General features: G+C 38.9%; 1 protein-coding gene across 1 annotated transcript in view; it reads right to left on the reverse strand.

The window, feature by feature from the left end:
- The window catches only part of LOC106914347 (furin-like protease kpc-1), a 229017-nt gene that overhangs the window by 118220 nt on the left and 92970 nt on the right, over positions 1-17827 (reverse strand). Inside the window, exons 7-10 of the mRNA XM_088013796.1 lie at positions 8947-8984; positions 7173-7252; positions 6065-6153; positions 2706-2878 (exon numbers count right to left, since the gene is read on the reverse strand). Coding sequence (XP_087869922.1) covers positions 2706-2878; positions 6065-6153; positions 7173-7252; positions 8947-8984 — 380 coding nt within the window. The remainder of the gene's footprint in view (positions 1-2705; positions 2879-6064; positions 6154-7172; positions 7253-8946; positions 8985-17827) is intronic.

Consider the following 17827-nt stretch of genomic DNA (forward strand, 5'->3'; position numbering starts at 1 on the left):
TGCTGGACTGTCTCAGAGGCCTCCTTGCACAACCTACACCTTGGGTCTTGTCTGGTGTGGTAGATCTGAGCTTCTATTGCTCTGGTGTTTAGGGCCTGTTCCTGGGCGGCCAGGATGAGGGCCTCCGTGCTGTCCTTGAGTCCAGCTTTCTCCAGCCATTGGTAGGATTTCCTGATATCAGCCACTTCAGTTATTTGTCGGTGGTACATCCCATGTAGGGGCTTGTCTTCCCATGATGGTTCCTCCAGCACCTCGTCCTCTGTTCCCCATTGCCTGAGACATTCGCTGAGCACATCGTCCGTTGAGGCTTTGTCCTTGATGTATTTATGGATCTTAGATGTTTCATCCTGGACAGTGGCTCTCACACTCACTAGTCCTCTGCCTCCTTCCTTACGGCTCGTGTACAGTCTCAGGGTGCTGGATTTGGGGTGGAACCCTCCATGCATGGTTAGTAGCTTCCGAGTCTTAACATCCGTGGCCTTCATCTCTTCCATTGGCCAGCTAATTATTCCGGCAGGGTATCTGATTACTGGTAAGGCATAGCTGTTTATTGCACGGATCTTGTTCTTGCCATTGAGCTGGCTTCTCAGGACTTGCCTTATTCGTTGGAGGTATTTGGCTGTGGCTCCTTTCCTTGTGACCTCATCGAGGTTGCCATTTGCTTGTGGTATTCCCAGGTACTTGTAGCTGTGCTCTATGTCTGCTATCGTTCCCTCTGGGAGTGAGACCCCTTCTGTGCGGACGACCTTCCCTCTCTTTGTAACCATCCGGCCACACTTCTCTAGTCCGAATGACATCCCAATGTCAGTGCTGTAGATCCTGGTGGTGTGGATCAGTGAGTCGATGTCTCGCTCGCTCTTGGCGTACAGCTTGATGTCATCCATGTAGAGGAGGTGACTGATTGTGGCCCCATTCTTAAGTCGGTATCCGTAGCCAGTCTTGTTGATGATTTGGCTGAGGGGGTTCAGGCCTATGCAGAACAGCAGTGGGGACAGAGCATCTCCTTGGTATATGCCACATTTGATGGACACTTGTGCAAGTGGTTTGCAGTTGGCTTCAAGGGTGGTTTTCCACAGCCCCATCGAGTTTGCAATGAAGGCTCTTAGAGTCCTATTGATGTTGTACATCTCTAAGCATTCAATGATCCAGGTGTGTGGCATTGAGTCATAGGCTTTCTTGTAATCAATCCAAGCGGTGCACAGGTTGGTGTGTCGGGTTTTGCAGTCTCGGGCGACTGTGTGGTCTACAAGGAGTTGGTGTTTGGCTCCTCTACTATTTATGCCGATGCCCTTCTGTGCCGTGCTCATGTATTTGTCCATGTGACAAATACATGAGCACGGCACAGAAGGGCATATATATATATATATATATATATATATATATATATATATATATATATATATATATATATATATATATATATATATATATATATAAGCAACTTAGTGGTCAGCATGAGAACACAAAGGCAGCCTGAGGTCAGGTGTCATTTTTTAATTACGAGAACTCCACACCCACTGCCTGTCTACACACTAACAACTTTTGCAAATAAAGTGACAGGTCATGGAAAAAGGATCAAAGAATTTTTGACTTTTTTTTTTCATTTTAGCCTTTTTACAAGACTTTACAGTTGGTGTTCAGGTATTGTTAATAATGTCCTGCAATAACAACATACTTACCTAGTTAGAATTTTCACATTTCCTATCAACTTTAAACATTTAACTCTAAAACACAGTAGATGACCACCGTAGTGTCCTTGCCAAGGGGCTTAGCAAGTTTTCTGGGGAAAGACCCGAAAACTACAGGATACATAATACCGGTCTGCAGTGGCTAATGCTGCTTCAGTAAACACACAGTGCATTATAGGTGTTGTATAAGAGGCTGCATAGACACAAACAAGTCAATTTTGTTATGGTAAAAAAAAAACATAGCTTCAGCATTCATTGCATCTAAATGCTAAACATGTTGCAGCAGCCCAGTCGTCTCCCAAGCTAACATCAGCGTCCGCACTCCACATTTCTAAAGAAGGATTTTTTTTCAAAGAAATTACTTTCTGAAACATCTAAAAGCCAAATGGCGTTTTGCACTAAATAACAAAATGAAGTCAATAAATAGCTTTGTTTCTGAGCTTTTAAGTTTATTTATTCAATAAATTAGCAGCAAAAAGAGTTTTTGAACGGAAAATGTTTATTTTGTCAATGACTGGTTTTCAATTAAAATGTGATTAAGTACACTCAATTAATAACAGACCTCGCATTTAGCTCCATTAAAAATTTTAATCGGGTCTCACCACCGGTTTTCAGCTGAAGCATGTTGGCTTGCTGCAGGCAGTCGGTCCTTACAGAAAAATATAAACATAAATCTGAACTCTGCCCTTTTTATCCGACATCTGCCTTGACAAGGGGAGAGTTTTTATTGAACTCCGTTATTCAACTCATTCAGTTTTTCCTTTGGGTGTAGAAAGGGAAGAACGAAGAGACGTTTATATATTGATTTAGGTTCTTTTGCTTGTTTTGTGATTTCTACTAAAAGCGGCAAAGTGGTTTTAATTTCCCTACAATTTACCACTTGCTTTAAAAAAAAAATGTGTAAAGTTGTAACAGATAAAGCAAAGAAAGGCCGTGGAATGTAATCGCTCCTCAGTTTATGAGCTTTCGGTGTAGCAGGCCAATAAGTGGAGGAAACTCGGGAAACAAAAGCCTCGCCTTCTGAGTTCCTAGCCGGAGGGCTCGCTCCGTGAGGCGGTGCGGCCCGTCCATCTCTTCCCCGTTGTCCTGTGGGCCCCAGCTGCAGACGTAGATGTCAATGAAGTGCATGTTGTAGGTCAGAGCCGAGGCCTCCATGGCGTCCGTGACGACGCCATCCAGCAGACGGATACCTGGACCAATCAGAAGCAGTCAGACAGATCAGGATTTTGATGGAAGAAAGCAAAATACAAAAAAAAAAAAATTCAAACTTTCCACTGTTTCAGTACAAGAATCCCCGTCGTTTACTACCACAAGATGATTAGCTGCAGCATTATTACGAACCCTCAGGACGCAGAGCAACAATCCACTGTTGTAATCTGAAATAAGTGGATGACAACGCCGTTCCAGGCTCCTGTACAAAACGTTCCTTGTGATCAAATTAAATCCAATAAAAGAGTTGATGCGCAATTCATATTCATGTGTTTTGAAAAGACTGAGTCCGGGCACAAATAATGAAGCAGATGAAATGTTATGATATTTCTTAATAATGCCTTTCTCATGGATCTCTGTGAGCTGATTTCAGCAGCTTACTTTAGAACCTACAATAGTAAAATCAAGTCAGATGTGCATTATTTAGCAACAGTTTGGCTCCTTTCGCCGTATTTAAACAGCAAGATGTTCCCTGAGAAACTGTGGCTGGCACAGCGTCCGTCCAATTAGAGGCTGGAGATGGAACCGAGATGGACTGCGGATGAAGTGGAGGAAGTACAGGCTCTGAAGGGGAGATCGCTTTTGAATTATAAAGGCAGTTGGTGCCATTTTTGCATGCAACACCGCAATCTATTTATTAGTCTTTTGAACTGATGTGAAATAGATTTTTTTCTTCCCCACACAAGGAGTTTACATCAGTTTTTGGCACATTTCACCTCTCCATCCTCCCCCTGGCTGCGTTCACACTAGTCTGCAAAATGGCAGCTGGAATAAAACACCAGTCACTTGGTTGTTCAACAATAACTGAACATACTTTTTGAAAATTGTATCTTCTGTTGTGTAATGTACACATAATCACAACCTTTTTGACCTTTTTGAATTTTGTACCTAAAAATTAACAAGAGTATATATAAAAAACCCAATTAAAACTACTACTATAACTAATTCAAATGAAACTGGAACCAAACAATATTTAACTAATAAAAACTATGAAATACACTCTAAAAACTAAGTAAAAGTGAATCAGACAAACAAAAAGTCACATCTAAACATGTGGCAGAAACAGAACTGTTTGTCCTCATAGACACCATACTCAGTAAAACAACTAAAAACCTTTATTTTGTAGGTCCGTACAATATAATTCTGAGCAGTTTCACAATGAGTGACAAACTTTGTTGAATGTCAGACAACATGGCCCCCGCTCTCAGCAGCGCCTCTTTCATGCCCTTCATCTCCTCAGCGCCTGACTCTGTTTATGACCCAACAAGGCAAAACCAAGACTAACTGTGGAAACATATTCCTGGTCTCGCCTCATGAAGTGTTTCCCTTCTTATCCCCCTGAGTTCTGTAAAAATGCTTTCTGGGCCAAATGATTGAAGCGCACGGATAAAAGACCCTGAGCTCAGAGTTCAAATGTCAGAGTTCAGCAGAAGGATGCATCTTGTTTTCTATTTTCATGCTCTTGGACTGACTGTGATAAATTTGATTAGAGGTGTGAGATATGAGGGCGTACCTGGAGACAGGATGCATCAGTAAACTGAAGACTTATTGTCTATCAAATGGATGCATATCAGACATACAAATATAGATCACATGTGTATCAGGAAAAACTACAGATATTAAAAACTATAAACATTAAAAGAAAAACCTTTCCAACAAGAACTTTGTTTTTGTTAAAAAAAAATAGGCATAGGTCAAATGATAATAAAACAGAATTGAGGGAATATCAGTTTTGAGAAAATAATTTAAACGTTTTTATTAACATTTTATTTCTTAAAAATGGCAAGTTGCAAATGATTTATAGTTTTCTCCTGCTCTGGCTGAATGGTTCAATATTGACTAAAATAAATGTGTGGTTATTAGAGAGACATTTTTATTTATTTATTATTATTTTTAAGATTTACACCCAAAAAACAACATTAAACTTTTGTGGAAAAATAGGATAGAAACATTTTCTTCTGAAGGGTGTTGATATATGTGTATGTAGAAAATTATGTTTGAGGAAAGGCACATTTCCAAACTAATTACAAAACAAAGAAAAAAAAATAAAACAAATAAAAAGACATTTTTCTGACCGTCTGAAGTTAAAGCAGTACAATCTTCTTTTGTTAATTAAAAAAATTACTTCTGATAAGCACCAGAAGACTTACCAAGAACATCTGTCAGGGATTCTTTTGTTACTTTTATGACCCTGTTATCTATTTTAAAAAACAGCAATCCCTCATACTGACCAACTGTATGAATTTTTTTAATTTTAGGAAAGTTTAAAAAATCTATATACATAAAAAAAAAACATCATCGCTAAGTTTTATGACATTTAACAAATAGAAATCATTTTGGTCACTCTCACTAACCTAAAACAAAAAAAAAAAAAGTTTGGTCTCATTGAAGTTCAGACAGTGAGAAAAAATATTTATGTGTCTTTTTTATTCAGTGTGTTTAAATATCTGGTTTCATATGTGTTTTATTTTGTTTTGTCATTAGCTTGCATTGCAAAAACACAAAATCTTACCAAGTATTTTTTGTCTAGTTTCAAGTGCAAATGTAAGCAAACTTGAAATAAGACAAAACCAACTTATAAGTAAATTTCAGCAAGATTTAGAGGCTTGTTTTAAGTAAATAATTTCTTAATATTGATGAAAAAGTTCTAGTTCAATTGGCAGATCCTTTAAACGTACATACAATAAGACATTTTTCCCAATTTGTCTGCCAATAGAATCAATAATTTCTCATCAATATTAAGGAATTACTTAAAGCAAGCCTCTATATCTTGCTGAAAAGCTACTTTTAAAGATAATTTTGTTTTATTTCAACTGTATCAAGATATTTACACTAGAAACCAGGAAGATTTTGTGTTTTTGCTGTGTGAAAATGTGTTTCTGGTACTTTTAGTCTCAATGCAATTATTTCATGGAAAACTGTTAAAACATTAGCAGAGGCAAAGAGTTGCAGGTATATTTTGTGTGTGTGTATATATATATATATTTTTTTTTTTTTTTCTTTCGCTGCATTGCCAAGTCATACCAGCAATAATAACAGAGTGACTCTGGAACATAACAAGTATTTCTGACAAAGATTCAGCTCCCATGTTGCATTCTTGGCTGGAGCGCTGCACCCACAGTCAAACTGCCTCCCATTGTCTCCTAAAGCTGGACCGCTTTCCTCACCTCCTATCCTGGCATTGAAGGCGATGCCCACACCGCAGTAGGAGTTGTTGGCCTCCATAGCAACTTCGCCGGCACAATGCGTACCGTGACTGAAACAGAGCGGGAATGAGATGTTAGCCACACACTGAGACTAAATAGGCAGAGATGAGACTTTTCTCCTTTATTGGATGTTCTGATCTGAGCATGCATGGTAACCGTGCCAGAACAAATAATTACGCACGGGTACATGTTGATTGGTTCAGATCAAAAGAGAAGACGAGGATACTGGGAATTTCTTCTTGATCAGAGAAAGAGAGAGAGAAAAAAAAAAAGATTTCCGCTGGTCTTAAAATACAAGCAATGTTTCATAAATTGATCAAATGTGTTAAATAGATACAGTGCCTCGCACTTTGAGCTTCTCTCACTTTTTATCATATTCTTGCTACAATATTCTTCGTTTATTTGAGGGGATTTTATGGGATAGACCAACACAAAGAACAGAGTATGTTAGCAGCCACCCCACTGCTGCCAACTCAGCAACTTTGTCAATAATTTTTACGACTTTCCAGAGAAAAACAAACGACAACAAAACTTTAAAAAAAAAAAAAATCTGAATAGGCAGATCAGGCTTTTTAAGGATCGGTGATCAACCAGAAAAATGCAATCAGTGCTTCCCTATCGTAAACATATTCAACCAGAGCTGCAGTGGGACGGCTTAGATCAAAGTGTATACTGTTTAAAGTTTGTCCCAGTCAAAGTCCAGACCTAATCTAACTGAGAATGTGGCAAAACTTTAATGTTTTAGTCGACAGATGTGAAAAACTAGACATAACTGTGGCTGCAAAAGACAGTTTCAACATCTAGTGACTCATGGGGAAATTAGTAAACTGCTGTGTAAAACCGCGCATTATTTTTTCTCCCACTCGTCAAATTCACACTTATCCACATAAAACACATTAAAGTACAGCTCTGCAGTTACATGTGGTCACCATCTGAAAACATTTCCAAGTCATTACTGTATTTTTGCCAAAAGTGACTTTTTGCTTTTAATATGGCTACAGCTGACTTTGAGTCCAGAATAATAATAATAACAATTAAAAAAAAGGAACATAAGAACAACAATCACTACCTGTTCTCCTCATCTCTGACAGGCATGGGATCATGAGACAGACCGTGCGAGGCCCGCAGGTCAAAGCTGGCGAGGGCCTCCTGCGGAAGCAACAGAGAAAACAAATGAAGCGCGGTGCAGGACCCAACAGCTCTCGACACAAAACATCAGGATGACATGACAGGAAATGAAGGAATCTCTCAGAAAAAAACAAAAAAACAAAAAAAAAAAAACTCTGGATACTCTCACTTGTGTTAGTCTGTCAACATATTTCCTTTGACTGACGGCAGTCGCTGTCACTGCCGGTGCAGTTCATATGCGTTCTGCCTTACGAAAGTGAGCACAGTCGAGGATCTGGGTATAGGCTCAACGGGAGGAAGAGGAGGAACGTCCTGGCAGCTCACTGAACAAGAGCAATTATGTATCTCTTGCTGCAACCAGGCTTATCCATGCCAGACAATCTGCTCTGACAAAGTACAAGTTGGCCTGCATGCTTCCAACTGCCTGCGAGATTATAAATGACAAGGCAGCAGCAAGTGGCGCTGCGCGACACAAACGCTCTACGGCAAGCCAGAAGAACGTCAGGCTACCAGCTTCACGTCTCTGTGAGGCGGTGATGGTTTTAATGTCGGGGTCAAAGGTCTGCAGCCTTCACAATGCAGGCAGGCATGTTGCTGCTCTGAGTCTAGTGAAATGAAACATGTTTTGAGTTTACAGGATCTTAAAAAAAAAAAGACAACTTGCATGTTTTGATGAACATCAGCAGGAAATTTGTTGTTGTTTTTAAAGAACTACAATTTTATTTCTGTTTTCAGGTGTTACAATAAGCCCATGCATAAAACTTTTGCAAATAGAGGAAGGTTTTGTTTCATTTTATGGGATACTGACAGTGGAAAATTGTATATAGTTTCCCATAACGGCAAGAAAAGTAAGTGTACTGTGCAAACTGTCTGAAATTATTACATAAAAAGCCTGAAAAATAGCTAAAAGCATTAGTTGATTCTTATTCATTTTTAGCCAAAGTCACACTGAAAAAAGAGAATGGAGCTCCAACATAAAAAACTGAGTTAATCTTTGACAAGTAATCAAATCAAGTTTGCCAAACTTAATTTATTTACTTTGTCTAACATGCCAGGTTAATAATAATTATTCCCTTACTTTACAACTAACAGCTAAATAAACCCTCAGCATGATGCTTCCACCACTGTGCTAGACAGCTGGTACAGTATTCTTAAGTCTGAAAGCTTTATTTGGACTCTACTTGCTCATTGTCTTGTTTCACTGTAAAACATTGAAATCCTTGTTAGTTTTCCACTTTTTGTTTCTTTTCTTAGCTTTTCTTTGTGCTTTTCAACATCCATTCCTTTGATCTGAGGTGCATATTTGTGTCAGATGGTTTGAGACAGTCTGATGTTCCAACAAGACAGTGGACTTTACACATTAAAACTGGCTCTAAAATGGACAAAGTAGTCTAAAATTAAGCTTGTGGAATGGCCTGGACCTCTACTCTATTTAAAATGAACACACTTTGCTGAGCGGCCAGGTCAGTGCCAGGAAACCAACTCGTTTAAACTCATTTGTGATAAAAATGAAAGGTCAAATATCCAGACAGAATTATGCCAGGGCAATATACGGCTTGAAGCTACAAAACGAGTTTTCCTCTTGAATAAAATGACTTGCATTCAAGCATCAGTCGAGGGAGTATGCACCCGTATTGTGCTGTTTTTCAGTCGCCTTATTTGTTTGTGGTGTAATTACGTTTCATTTACATGGAACTGATGTTTGGTTTACTCACAAAGTTTTTCCTCAGGTCCTTGTTTGTGTGATCCACACCTAAAAAGAGCAAGAAAACAATATATTAGAAAACAAAATTTTTGTTAGACTAGATTAACTTATCAATGCGATTTACTTTCTGCCTTTTCTTGTTCTGGTACATTATAATATTTCTGGTATTTTTAAAACAACACCGACACATCAGCGAGACAAAATCACTAACGTGTCTGAAAACATGTGTACCGTGTCTTTAAATATTTCAATTCAGTAAAACCTTTTGTTACACCAATAAATATAGACTTAGTCTTACTTTATTGTTACCACACAAAGACATGATAGGGAATTTGGCAACGAAATGCCATTGCTTGGCTACCGGAGTACACAGAAAGAATACTGAAAAACTATAAGAGTGACTAAAAATACTTACAGATACATAAATGTGTCAGTGGTGCAGGTAGGAAAAAAATAAGGGAAAAAAACTATATATATCTCAGTATGAAAAGAAACTAGAAAAAGTTTTTCAAACAGTAAATAAGCAGGATGAATATTATTGTCCACAAAGAACAGGATGAGAAAGTGGAAGTGATTCTTTTTACGTTCAGTTCTTTAACAACAGTGAATTAAAAAATACGTCAATTTTTTGTGCGTTGGTCAGCATAAGCGACAGCATGGAGTTACAATCCAGTGAGAAATAAAAACTTTTTTTTTGTCCCAAATGTCTACGGTGGAACAATCTGGTCAAGAATTAAAGCAAAGATTAATTAAGCAGGATGACACGGTTTGGTGTCAGCTGATTCACTCTGCCTGTGCAGCCTCTTTCCTCTGTGTGGAGGAATCAAAATCTACTGAAAGCTGGAGATAATGTTTATGAGATCCATGCCTAATTTTTTCCTGTTTTGTTCATTCGGTAATGCCTAAGTGCACTTGTCATGTTATTGCGTTTCCACGGAGCCATGAGAGAAGTAGTGCCGTTTCGAGCCATTTGAGCCTACTATGTGGTAGACAGGTTATTAAAATTTTTGAATTTTGAGTGCCCCGCTAATTGGTGCAATTAATTTGCCAAAGTGTACCGCTTTTTTTTTTTTCCCTCTCAAATAAGAGTTTTGTCAAGATTCATGTCACACTCCGCACACGACCGTTAGATGAGTGAAACGAACAAAAGGCTTCAAACGATCCAAATTCACGCCATTCTTTTTCAATTTCTCATTCTTTCTTCTGGCACCTTTCTCACATCTTTTCATCCTTCCTTTCTTTCCACATCAGTTGCCTTTCTCCGGCCCCCCCGGCCCCACCGCCTCCCCTCCGTCCCCACCTCCATCTCTGCTGCAGCGGGGCTCCTGTGGTCTCAGCGAGAGACAAACGAATGAGGACCCCAGGAGGGCCGCGCCTGCTCTGCTGCACATCACTCACTTTCTCTGTGTCTCTCAATCACACACACACACACAGGCATGCACACGCATACACGCACGCACACACACACACACACACACGCACACACACACACACACACACACACACACACACACACACACACACACACACTCATAGGACCGACCCGCCTTTGTCCCATACAGGCACTGCCTCTGGTTGCCATGGTAACCCGGGGAAGGTTTCGCTGTCACGGCCTGATTGCGTGGAGCTCAGACAGGATGGAGCGCGAGGTGGGTGCAGCCCTCGTTGGAGCCCGCTACGCCACGCCATGTCGTGCTGCACCGCGCTGCGCTGAGCTGTGCTGGGTTTGTCAGTTACTCTGCAGACACGAGCTCTAACAATTTGATTTTTTTCCCTCGTCTACGTCTTCCCTATGAAAGATTTCGCCTCAAATACTCTTTGTACCGTGAGTTAGCAGTGTCTGAAGTTACTAATTTGCTTTTTTTGTGCATTTTAAAGAGAGATTATATTTATTTCTTTAAAAAACTAGACATTTCCATAGAATTAAAAGAGGCATCATTGTGTAAAATCTACTTTTTTGAGCTATAATATTATTCCCCCATCAAAAACATTCTTTCTGACTCTTTCATGCATGTTTGAGGAATGCTTCGATTTCCAGTGGCAACCATTCAGTTGTGTGTAACACCTGGGTGGACCTAGCTCCGCCTTCGAAAACGAAGCTCCTCCTTGGAGCTGCAGCCCACTCAACTCCTTCAGCACACTCCGTAGGGGTTGTAAGCAGCAATTAGTAAATTGGTGGAGCTGAGCATCTGCTGAGCTCATTATAGAAGCTACTTCTCAGTGAAAATGTTAAAGGTGGAGTTTCAGAAAAAGCAGGAGTTTTTAAAGAGAGAGGCCCAATTTTAAGGTATTAAACTAGGAAGCAAAATTTCTTTTAAGTCATATTTGACATATAGCATTTTTATAACAACTTAAGTTAACATAGTTAATTGGTTATGGTATAAAATGGCCCTATGTGTTTGGACAACACATAACACTGTTTTGGCCATAAGGTTAGTAAGGGAGGCAGAGAGAAATATAGGATGTAGAGATAAAATTTCTGGCAATTATGGCCAATGAAATAGTCGAATAATCAGCTTCACCCAGATGTAAAGACAGTAACTTGATGCCAGGTTTATGCAAAATAACAACTGTCCAAAAATAAAAAAGCAGAAGTGAAAATCTTTCCAAAATCCAAAAACAGAAGGAAAAATTGTCCAAAAGAGCAAAAAAAAAAAAAAAAAAAGTTTACAAAAAAAACCAATCAGAACCTCCAGGAGCGGCACAGCTCCAGAACTTTGCCTGTATGATTAGATCAATTTGAATTGAAACTGGACTGAAGTGAATTTCATGCAGATCTTTTTTTGTTTTTTACTGCCTACAGATGACATTATATAAATAAGCTGAATTATAATGGAGTTCATCTTTACTCCACGTGAGAAGTTTTCCTCTGAAAAAGCAAATCATTCGAGTTCTCACAGCAGAGATGAAAGATATCATGATGTGCATTAATCTGTCTTCTACCACATATGGTAGAAAAAAAAATCTGGCACATCTATGTTTAAAACATGACTTTTGAAAGTGTTTTGGAAGAATTTAACTGGGCTGGAAAAGAGCAAGCGGAGTCACTGAAGCAGAAGATAAAAGAAGAAAAGGAAGAAAATAGCGCACTTCAACCCCTACGGAGTGTGCTGATAATGTGAGTATTACTGCTGACAAAAAAAAGGTAGATATTTTTATAGAAGTATTATATTGGCATCTTTTTTTAAAAGGTCTGAACTAGATTAGTAGTAAAATAACCCAAAACTTTAGAGTATCTGTTGGGTTCAACGCTCATAGCTCAGGATTTTTACAGGTCAGAATTAATCTCAAAAATCCAAACAGCTGTTAGGATTATTTTTCTTTAAGTCATGTCAAACTCTTGCAACTAATGCATCTTCAAAATTGCCCAATAAGCACCTTAGACCAAAACCAGCCTCTACAAATCATAAAGTTTTCAAAAAAATAAGAAATAAAAAGTGTTGGTAAACGTGAGCCTGAAGTATTTTATTACATTTCTCTGTGGCCATTTTTCTCAGCGTCTCTCAGAAAGATGTGACTCTAGTTGAAACTTCAACTTCCTGTTTTTGTGTTGGCTTGCAAGTTTGAAGATATTTTAGAGCACTTGCTTCCTCTGAGAATATGCATTGGTATTCATGCATTTTTCATCTGGTACATAATATTTCTCACTGTGAAACATTGCAACCCTAAAAGGATACTTGATATATTTTTGAATTCAGGTTTTTGAGGGAAAAAGGTTATAGATGTTCATTTTGGATTAACTGAGATCAGTTTTCCCAAGTTGATGTGTCCCATCTTTATGCCACTTCAATCTTAATTATTTAATTGTAATAACTTTCCGTGTGGGACACAGAACTTCAATAAAATAAAATAAAAAATTAAAGAAACAATCAGAATTGCCCCTTGAACTTTATTTTTAAGGAATTCATCTTTACTCCAAGTGAGAAGTTTTCCTCTAAAGAAGCAAACCATTTGAGGTGTCACAAACTCAAATGGTTTGTGACAATTCAATATTAACCGGCATTTTCACGTTATTCAAAAGTTTGAGTTGATTTTTGCATAGAATGTAAATATGTTGATGTCATTTATTTGCATTCAAATAGTGGAATAAATTGTCCTGATGAACAATTCTCTTGATTTATTAACTTATCCATAATCCATCCAAGAAGAAAACTGCTAAAAATCTTAGATTTACCTATTAGAAATATAAGTAACTCCATTAATGTTGAATTTCTGAATGTGTCAAAGTGCATTTTTGACAAAATCATCAAGACAAAATCTTTGTCTTGATTTTGTCCATTATATATTGCACTAAATCTGGTTTCGAGGGTTTTATTCTCTTCACTCTGAGATGGAGAACGTTTGATTATATTGGTTAAAAAAAATAAATAAAAAAAATCCTAAATCAACATTTAATAGTAAAGATTCAAACTTAAGGTACACATTAAATGTTAAAGAATGGAGCAGGAAGTGCTTTTATTTTTACATTTTCTGCCAGACGTTGCATTTATTTTGTTCTAAAATGATCCAAAGTCACTTAATGCAGCGCTTATTTGGAGATTCATCCTTGTGGTCATTATTATGAAGTTGCTGCTAACGTTAACAGATTGCTGCAAGCCATTAACATCCCATAATAATCCACCAACGTCACTGTTTAATAGCCAAACGGATCATTTCACAGTAAAACATGAGCAGCAGCTGCAGTCTGTAGCTCACACTGGGTTCCTTTCACTTTTACTTAGATGAGATAAAAAACTGATACAAAGACTCAAGTCCAAGTCTCAAGTAATTAGTGCACACGTCTAAGCCAAGCCTGAAGTTTTCATTTACTTATTTCACTGAAGTGCTGTCTTGTTTTAGATGAGTTAGAATGATCAAAATTATTTCGATTTACTAAATGTCATGATGATGAGAGACAGAAATTATTAATTAACATCTTAAAAATCTGACGTTTTCATTCATTTTCTTAGTATATTTGGTAGTGCTACCTTTGAACCTGATGACTTGGGTTAAACATTTTGGGTTTTCTTCCACGAGTTTCTCTCGATATTTTTGTTGAGAGAAACTTTTTTTTTTGTTCAATACTTTTGAAATCCAACAATTTAGGTGTTAAAACCTGGTGCAACTGAGTCAAACTAACATAAAATAAGAAAGGTTTGCTTTGATTTATCTTCAGACAGGGAGGAAAAAAACGTGTGTGTTTTCATTCAGAGTATGTAATTAGGTCTGTCACAATACATTTTACTGGACGATCAACTGTCCCAGGAGTTATTGCGATAACCAATAATATTGTTTTGAGACCATTTTCAAGTGGTATAACAGCAACAGTAATTGATTTATTGCAACAGGCCAATATGTAAACTTCTGGTTTCAATCGTCCATGCATGAATTAAAAATGAACACAGCTCTGTGGAATAGAGTGGGGGGAGTGGAGGTAAACCTGGACCAACAAGTGCAACATGATTTGGTTTGACACTGGGTCAAAGTAAGAGTCAAAACAAAGCCATATTTTCAAGAATGGTCCAAGTGGAGAAAAAAAAAGAGAAATCTATTGAGCCAGGTGCATTCACTCAGGTAGCAGCACTCTGCCACAAGTACAGCCATAAACACACTCAGACACAGTCCAAGGTCTTCTGAGTGACAAAGTAAAAAAAAGGAAAAAAAGCCACATCCCACAGTTAGAAGGAGCACTGTAGGTGGTGGAGCCAATGCAAAACCTCCTATGAATACAAATGCTTTGAACCTGGCTGACCCAGCGGAGATTGTGATTGTGCAGGCGTGAGTGTGTGAGTGTGTGAGGACACCTGGCTTTTCTGCATGTGTGTGTCTGCGTTCGGCGGCGCCTGCTGCTGCACTCTATCTCTTTGCTCCGGCAGCGTTCCCGTTGGCCCACGGGGTCAAAAACACACACAAATCAGACATCGAGATGTCGGGGAGCTCAGGAGGGGGGGAGGGGGAAGTACTGGAGTCGTGCCTAAGCCGATGCGGAGAAAATGAGCCGCCACACCTGATCCTTTACTGTACAATAAAAGAGCAGGAGACAACAGGCTGCCTCAGAGACACGGAGGTGAAGAAGAGAGGTTAAGGAGGAGGACGACGTCGGAGGAGGGAGGATGTAAACCGTGTAACACTGATATCAATATTTCCGTAATGAGGCTGCGCGTAGCTGATAATTTTCATACGGAAGTGTGAAAAAGAAGACGGAGCGCGTGTGTGAGGAGAGAGACGGGAGGGTGTGTGTCACCACCCACTGAGGGTGAGACTTCCTGGCCCTGCACCGCGCTCTCATTAATCAGCTCAGTATTTAAAAAAGGACTGGACACTCGGCTGTAATTACCTGCCTTTGTCAGGAATATGCATGTGTGTGTGTGAGAGTGTGTGGTGCTTTGAAAAGTGAGTGGCAAAGAGACAAATCTTGGGGAGAGGAAGAGTTTGATGACAGATACAAGATAAGGGGCGTAGGGGATGGAAAAGCCCGGAGCTGGATGGTGTGCAAAAAAAAAAAAAAAAAGAAAAGAAGAAGGAGGAGGAGAGGATATAAAGAGGAAGAGAAGACAAGCTGAGAGACGAGAGGGGAAGGACGGTGAGGACTGCTGGGGAGGAGTGGGAGAAGTGAGAAAATAAAAAGATGGAGATGGAGACAAACAGAGAGCAGAGGATGTAATGATACAGGAAAGAGTTGACTTCTAAAGTGGGATATTAGTATTCAAGCAGCAACAGTTGCCCTCCCTCTTCCCTTCCTCCCCCCATCCTCTCGCCCTGCTGCCCCATCAGCCCTGGCGGTCAGCGCACGCGTCCTGCAGCGAACTTGCAAAAAAAAAAAACAGAAAAAACACAGGGCTTCAACTTGGAGCGTGAAACGTTTGCTTTGACGGGTTCAGATGGAAAAAAAAAAAAAGAAGCTTTTTTTTCTCCTGTGTGTGGGCCTCAACTCCCCGCTCTCATTTTAACTGTAATTATTTCTGAAATTCATGAGCGAATTGCACTCGCAAGTTGAAACCTTTTCTGTCAATCAGTGAGTAAACACAAGTTGAAATTTCTTGTTATTTAAAACAAGTGTGAATCAGAAGAACAGTGGCAAACGCCCACATGCAGAAACGGTGATGCAGGAGAGCCGATGTACAATAAAGATATAAGAAGAAAGAAATGGATTATGCAAACATCTTATGGGTATTTACATTACTAAAAAAAGAGAGAGAGAGTTGATGAAAACGCGGTTTCACAGTTCTGGTCTCACTGTCCACTCTAAGTGTCAAGTTTTCAGTTCAGCTCTGACTGCCAGAGATGAGGAGGTAGGAGGAGGGAGAAGATTTAGCTGCCAAAGTCCACCTCGCTTTGGATGCTTAAAACAGATTTTTCAATATTCTAATATCCATATAATGGAATATTTATAAACATTTCCTTTAGCTTAACACCATATCGCGCAAGGGAGATATGTAGAGATTTTATAGAGCTCTTCATATTTTGAACTTGTCAAGTTACGACTTCATGTTTGATGTATTTCATTAGGATTTTATGTGAAACACCAGTAGAAAGTATTGTGTAAATGGTATTTCTGACAGAGGCCTGCCTTTTAAAAAGTATTTTAAAAATTGCAGTGCATTAGCCTGATCCGTTTCCTTCCGACGCAATTCCACTCGATTAACATCTCCCTTCAGTTGTTTGTCTGGGATTTCTCCCATTGAGCTCAATTTCTCTGATTGTATTTTAACTGGGCCAACAATAACATTGATTTTCTGTTATGTGTTAGACTTGTAATCTATCTATATATAGTTGTAGTTTGGCTATAGATGTGTTTCCATTACAAATATGCACAAAACTTTGTCAAAATTCCGCTAATGTCGAAAAAACTAAATTTAGCTATTTCTGTGTTTCCCTTAAATAAGAAATGTAATTAACATCACATGAATACGTTTGTTCATGCAGTAAGTCACTAAGAAAAGCACCACATCTTCATTCTCCAACTACTTCTTGTTGTCTTCTTCTTCGTGCTTTGCGTTGGCAGCAACATCCGGTTCTTGATCATGTGACTCGTGTGATGCGAAAAAAATGTTCCCATTGCAGTTTTGTGAAATCCCATTAAGGTTAAAGATATATTTAAAAAATTCTAACATAAACAGGTTTTATTGACACAAATCTTCCTCTCTAAACCATCTTATTATCCCCTTCAGCTTCACAAGAAATCTGGAAAAGGCATTTTCATTGTTCATTTCATTTCATTGTTGAAAGTTTGTTTCGTTTGTGGAAGTGTGAATGCGCAATCGAACCATGATGCGGATCGAAAAAGCAAACTCTGCCTAAAAACCTAGGTGTCGTTTAGGTGAAGTGAACTCTGGGGCAGTTTGAATGCACATGTGAATGCCAAGTAGACCAGAGACTGCTTCAAAATCAGGAAGCAGACTATGGCACAGGGAATTATGGGTAAATACAACCAAAACAATTCTGAGTGTCTAGGGATAGCTGAAGACATGGCTCATGGTCTTTCACCAATGATCAAAGAGAAATCTTACCACCATCTGATGCCACTCCATGTTTATTACATTTAGTCAACAATGAAGTTGCGCTTAGTGTCTTCTTCAGAGGTTTTCATGTCTTTCTTTCAGTGGTTGTTCATCTCCTCACACGTGAGGAGATGAACAGATTTTTCAATTAGTTTCACAGTGCAGTGTGAAAGCAAACTGAATCAACAGAAACCAAGTTTGAACAGAGTCTGCCAGACTATAAGGTGTGAAAACATCCCTAAAGCGTATCTGTTTGCAAATCTCTGCATGTGTAAGTTATTTTTCATACAACTTTTTCCCTCTTCCTATCTCGCATCCAGGTAATCCCTTCTGAATCCACACACAAGACCCAACTCACACCGATGATCCTCAGAGCCTCTATTAACATGTCTGCATGTATGATTTTCTTTT

Source organism: Poecilia mexicana, unplaced genomic scaffold, assembly GCF_051168715.1.
Source record: "Poecilia mexicana isolate PSO_F unplaced genomic scaffold, ASM5116871v1 scaffold_16, whole genome shotgun sequence".
Taxonomy (NCBI): Eukaryota; Metazoa; Chordata; class Actinopteri; order Cyprinodontiformes; family Poeciliidae; genus Poecilia; species Poecilia mexicana.